The sequence below is a fragment of the Sapajus apella genome, unplaced genomic scaffold, assembly GCF_009761245.1.
Source record: "Sapajus apella isolate SASKATOON/1434 unplaced genomic scaffold, GSC_monkey_1.0 scaffold230, whole genome shotgun sequence".
NCBI classification, from domain to species: domain Eukaryota; kingdom Metazoa; phylum Chordata; class Mammalia; order Primates; family Cebidae; genus Sapajus; species Sapajus apella.
The window spans coordinates 537,049-543,048 of NW_022437170.1; the positions used below are offsets into that span (position 1 = coordinate 537,049).

At 38.7% G+C, this 6,000-nt stretch overlaps 1 protein-coding gene across 5 annotated transcripts in view; it reads left to right on the forward strand.

The window, feature by feature from the left end:
* Positions 1-4,542, forward strand: part of ZNF10 (zinc finger protein 10) — a 33,884-nt gene extending 29,342 nt beyond the window's left edge. For 3 of the 5 annotated variants that reach the window (XM_032271366.1, XM_032271368.1, XM_032271369.1), the window contains one exon: positions 616-4,542. In XM_032271366.1, coding sequence (XP_032127257.1) covers positions 616-2,081 — 1,466 coding nt within the window. In that variant the 3' untranslated portion in view covers positions 2,082-4,542. The remainder of the gene's footprint in view (positions 1-615) is intronic. The other 2 variants (XR_004266029.1, XM_032271367.1) reach the window with 2 other exon arrangements.
* Positions 4,543-6,000: the final 1,458 nt, after the last annotated feature.

Genomic DNA, 6,000 nt, shown 5'->3' on the forward strand with positions numbered 1-6,000 from the left:
GAGGTCAGGAGTTCAAGACCAGCCTGACCAATATGGTGAAACCCTGCCTTTACTAAAAATATAAAAATTAGCTGGCATAGTGGCATATGCCTGCAGTCCCAGCTGCTTATGAGGCTGAGGCAGGAGAATCACTTGAACCCAGGAGACGGAGGTTGCCGAGATCACGCCACTGCACTCCAGCCTGGGTGACAGAGTGATACTCCATCTAAAAAAAAATACTAAATTGATAGTAATGTGAAGAATGTGTCAGGGGAAAGTACTGACAGCAAGTAGACGGGTGAAGGACTTATATTGTTAATATCTGGATTATAAAATGGGAGTGCAGTCCTTTTTGTAGAATTTCCCTTATTTCTACCCTCACCATTGAATATCCTGATCCCATATGTCATGCTCTGTCTTGTGGCTTCTCTTACTCTTTTTGCTCCTTTTGAGTACTGTGCACCCCAGTGCATTTACTGTTTACTGCTCCCTTCTTTTTTCTCATTCTCCGTCAAAGTTATAAAGCCATATTTGAAAGCACCTCTGTACGTCTCACATATTTTGTCTCCACATACATCCTGCCATTCTCACCTTAATACTCTCTTTAGTTACACAGAGATTTTTCATTTCTTTCAGATTCAGAGACTGCATTTGAAATTAAATCATCAGTTTCCAGTAGGAGCATTTTTAAAGATAAGCAATCCTGTGACATTAAAATGGAAGGAATGGCAAGAAATGATCTCTGGTATTTGTCATTAGAAGAAGTCTGGAAATGTAAAGACCAGTTAGACAAGTATCAGGAAAACCAGGAGACACATTTGAGGCAAGTGGCATTCACCCAAAAGAAAGTATTTACTCAGGAGAGAGCCTCTGAAAGTGGTAAATATGGGGGAAACTGTCTTCTTCCTGCTCAGCTAGTACTGAGAGAATATTTCCATAAACGTGACTCACATACTAAAAGTTTAAAACATGATTTAGTTCTTAATGGTCATCAGGAAAGCTGTGCAAGTAACAGTAATGAATGTGGTCAAACCTTCTGTCAGAACATTCACCTTATTCAATTTGCAAGAACTCACACAGGTGATAAACCCTACAAATGCCCTGATAGTGATAACTCTGTTACTCATGGTACATCTCTTGGTATGTCAAGGGGCATACATAGAGAAAAACCCTATGAATGCAAGGAATGTGGAAAATTCTTTAGCTGGCGCTCTAATCTTACTAGGCACCAGCTTATTCATACTGGAGAAAAACCCTATGAATGTAAAGAATGTGGAAAATCTTTCAGCCGGAGTTCTCACCTCATTGGACATCAAAAGACCCATACTGGTGAGGAACCCTATGAATGTAAAGAATGTGGAAAATCCTTCAGCTGGTTCTCTCACCTTGTTACCCATCAGAGAACTCATACAGGAGACAAACTCTACACATGTAATCAGTGTGGGAAATCTTTTGTTCATAGCTCTAGGCTTATTAGACACCAGAGGACACATACTGGAGAGAAACCCTATGAATGTCCTGAATGTGGGAAATCTTTTAGACAGAGCACACATCTCATTCTGCATCAGAGAACTCATGTTAGAGTGAGGCCCTATGAATGTAATGAATGTGGAAAGTCTTACAGCCAGAGATCTCACCTTGTTGTACATCATAGAATCCACACTGGACTAAAACCTTTTGAGTGTAAGGATTGTGGAAAATGCTTTAGTCGAAGCTCTCACCTTTATTCACACCAAAGAACCCACACTGGAGAGAAACCATATGAGTGTCATGACTGTGGAAAATCTTTCAGTCAGAGTTCTGCCCTCATTGTGCATCAGAGGATACACACTGGAGAGAAACCATATGAATGCTGTCAATGTGGGAAAGCCTTCATCCGGAAAAATGATCTCATGAAGCATCAGAGAGTTCACATTGGAGAAGAGACCTATAAATGTAATCAGTGTGGCATTATCTTCAGCCAGAACTCTCCATTTGTAGTTCATCAAATAGCTCACACTGGAGAACAGTTCTTAACATGCAATCAATGTGGGACAGCACTTGTTAATACCTCTAACCTTATTAGATACCAGACAAATCACATTAGAGAAAATGCTTACTAATAAATGTGGGAATTTTTCACAAAGAGCAATAATTTTATTTTGCATTGGAGAACTGGAGATAAGCTGTACAAATCGAATATATGTGGAAATGATTTCAGTCTTGTTACTGTTCTGTTGCACATTAGAGAATTGGTCCTGGAAGGGAAAGAAACCACAAATTTTATTTCATAACACAGATCCATCAGATTTTCTTCTTTTCATGAATTCCTACAGAAGTAATTGGCCTGGGAGCATTCATGACCAAGCCTTAAATGGTAGAATCTGAGATGGAATTATTAAAAAGGTGAGTTGTTGAGCCAGAACCCCTTCATTTGAAAAGAAATGAGCATGCTACTGTAGGGAGAGTTGTTGCTGAGAATTTAAAAATGATAGAGTTAATGCAACAAAAGATGTAAAATAATATTCCATCAATATGTCGTCGTTTACTTCTCTTCTGGGACATTTAGCAGTGTTTGGTATGTTTCATGTGTCTGGTAGAAACCATATTTTGGTTAACAGCAAAGAAAATGCTTATAATGTAGTGCAATTAAAAACAACACCTCTACGCTACCAGTACCAACCCATTTTTAAATATATTTGCATGTGGGCAAGAATTGAAAGTATATGGATAATTGAACAGAATCAATTTGTTAGATAATGGGATTTTGACTGAGTTTTATAGTCTGTTTAATGTTGCTGTAATAATTTAAGAAACTTTTAAATATTTTAAGAGGATATCTACTTTCTCTATTCTACGATCAAAGAAGCTTTGAGTACCACCTATTAATGAACTTTCCTATTCTAAGTTGTTTCGGGTCACACAGTTCCACCCTTTCCACTCTCCCAGCATTGCAAAAGCTCCTGAGAATTTGAAAACAAAGTGATCCCCTGGCTGTTAGGACCTAGAGGAACATTGGACATTTGGACATATCAGGGAGGGTCCACATTTTAGTGGGAACAAGTATTTAAACAATATTTAGACCAAATGTCCTCATGTGATAAACAGAGCACTGCCCAAAGATACCCTCCATCTCAAGGTAGTCTTTTATCTTTATAAAGAAAGATTAGTGTTTAAGAGCATAGACTTGAGCTATACTACCCAGGTTGAAACCCCTCTAGCTGGGTGATCTTGAACATGCTGCTTTGCTTCTCTGTGCCAAATTTACGATATCCTCCTCTGTATATTAGTGATAATAGTACTTACCTGGTAGGATTATGGTGAGTATTAAATGAGTAAACAGAAACAGCTTAGAATAGTGCCTGATGTATGTTATGTTCTCTGTAGTTACTGGCTGTAATTATTAATATTATTGCCCCACCCTAATGTCTGTTACTTAATTGAATCTGCTTATGTGCTTATAAGAACTTACTGAGTTCTCACTTCCCTTACAGACATACACGGTTTTTCCACTTTTGCCTAAATCAGAACTTAACAACCTGGGAAAGTCACTGACAAATAATGGATATAGGTTTCATTTCTGAGGATCAGTAAATAATTTGTGATGTTGTATACACATTTATTCTGTTTGTACAAAGGTTTTCCATTCTAGGAAGAGGATCCCAGTCTTCAGATTCTCTGGTAAGTTAATAACCCACAGAAGATTCAGAGGATCTGTTTTAATTTTCTGTTTCAGTCTATAAATCAATCTGTTGTATAGGGACTGACCATGATTCTCCATTTTCTGGTGTAAATATTAGATTCTCAATAACTGATTGTTGAATGATAGATGAAGTCCTGCTGAGGCCAACCAGAGATGTTGATCTCTCTCCCAGGAAAAATCTGGAAACGATGGTTAGAATCAGGGGACTTGAGAACTACAAGCAACATGGCCTCTAGCTCATACTTGTCACCATACCCTTGAGAAAAGGGGGTTGGCCCAGGCCTCACATTTTCAGTGAAGTCAGGCCTGGACTAGGTCCTGTGTTCCTTGTTTCCTGCTGCTCTAGTCACTGTGTATACATAGAACATGCACACATAGAACATGCCACAGAAATGGTTTTCATTAAGGGAGTATAATAGTCACTTAACTGAGGCTCTCAACATTTCTAATAACCTGTGGCTCAATTTCCTCAACTGTATAATGAGGATACTACTAGTATCTACCTCCAAGAGTTGTCTTGTGGATTGGGATGATATGTATGAATCACATAAGAGTGCCTGGCACATAGTAGGTGCTATTAATAATATTGCTACTGTTAACACCATAGGATCTAACTTGTAATGAAGACAGAAATATGTCTGAGGATGATCACTGAAATACTATTTATGACTGTAATTTGCAAAATGAAAAAATGTACACTAGCATAATATGGCATATTCATGTAGTAGAATATTATGCAGGCGTTAAGATGTACACAAAAAGTTTTGTAACAGGAAAAATGATACTGTCATGTATTACAAAAAAAGCATGATAATTGTTAATATGGAATAAGCTCAAATATGTCAAAATAAATGTAAAAAATGAGTGTTACCCAAAACTAAGGAAATTTATCAAAAAATTAATAGTAGTTAACCTATATATTGGGAAAATTGGTATTTTGCTTTTCTATTTTTATACTTTTCAATTCTTTCCAAAGTCTCCTCAAAGAATATATGTTACTTTTAGAATTAGGAAAACAGTCTCCTCAGTGATGGAATATTTTTTTTTCTCTTCAAAAGCTGATACCAAGGCCAGGCAGGTGTGTTGACTCATGCTTGTAATCCCAATGACTAGGGAGACTGAGGGAGGAGGATTGATTAAGGCTAGGAGTTCAGGACCAGCCTGGGCAACATAGCAAGACCCTGTCTCTATGGAAAATGTAAAAATTAGACAGGTGTGGTGGTGTGCACCCATAGTCCTAACTACTCAAAAGGCTCTGAGGCAGAAGGATCACTTGAGACCTGGAATCTGAGGTTGCAGTGAGTTATGATCACAGCACTTCACTCCAACTTGAGCAACAGGATGAGACCCAGACTCCAAAAAAGGGATGTGAGGGTTTATACATATAAATAAGCTACTAGAACCTTAGTAAAAGAACTAGCAAGGTCATAGGCTACAAGGTTACAAAAATCTATTTATTCATTTATTCGTGAGATGGAGTTTTGCTCCTGTTGCCCAGGCTGGAGTGCGATGGAATGATCTCAGCTCACTGCAGCCTCTCCCTCCCAGTTCAAGTGATTATTCCTGCCTCAGCCTCCTGGGTAGCTGGTATTACAGGTGCCTACTACCATGCCCAGCTAATTTTTTGTATTTTTATTACAGACGGGGTTTCACCAGGTTGGGCAGACTGGTCTCGAACTCCTGACCTCACCTCAGTTGATCCACCTGCCTCAGCCTCCCAAAGTGCTGGGATTACAGGCGTGAGCCACCACACCCAGCCTTTATTTCTGTATACTAGTAGTGACCAATTAGGAAATGAAATTAGAAATACAGTTCTATTTATAATGATAGAAAAAAAGGTTTTGAAGGAAAGGTGGGGGTTAAAGAGAGTTGGTGGCTCAACAGAAACAGGTTTATTGCCAGCAAAAACCTGCAGAGAGGACCAGTTTAGTGCCAGAGGCCACTGCCGCTTTCAGGCTAGGGTGATTATAGTTCTGGGTGGCATGGCTTGCTGCCCGGCAGGATGTGATAAAGATGTTCCTGTAGTCAGGTGGTTAGGTAGGATGTTTCTCACGGCCGAAGCCCCCAGAGTGTGTTTCACTCTGACCAGGGTCTGTGAAATGGGGGATGGAGGGGAAGGTCATAAAATGATGCAGTGTGAACTAACAGTGACCAATTAGGAAGTGAAATTAGAAATACAATTCAATTTACTATGATACAAAAAATGTGAAATAGTTAGATAAATTTAATGAAACGTGAAAGACCTGAACAGTGAAAACTATAAAACATTGTTGGAAGAAGTTAAAGAACATATAATAAATAAATAAAATAAATGGAGAAATATACTTTGGTCAAGCATG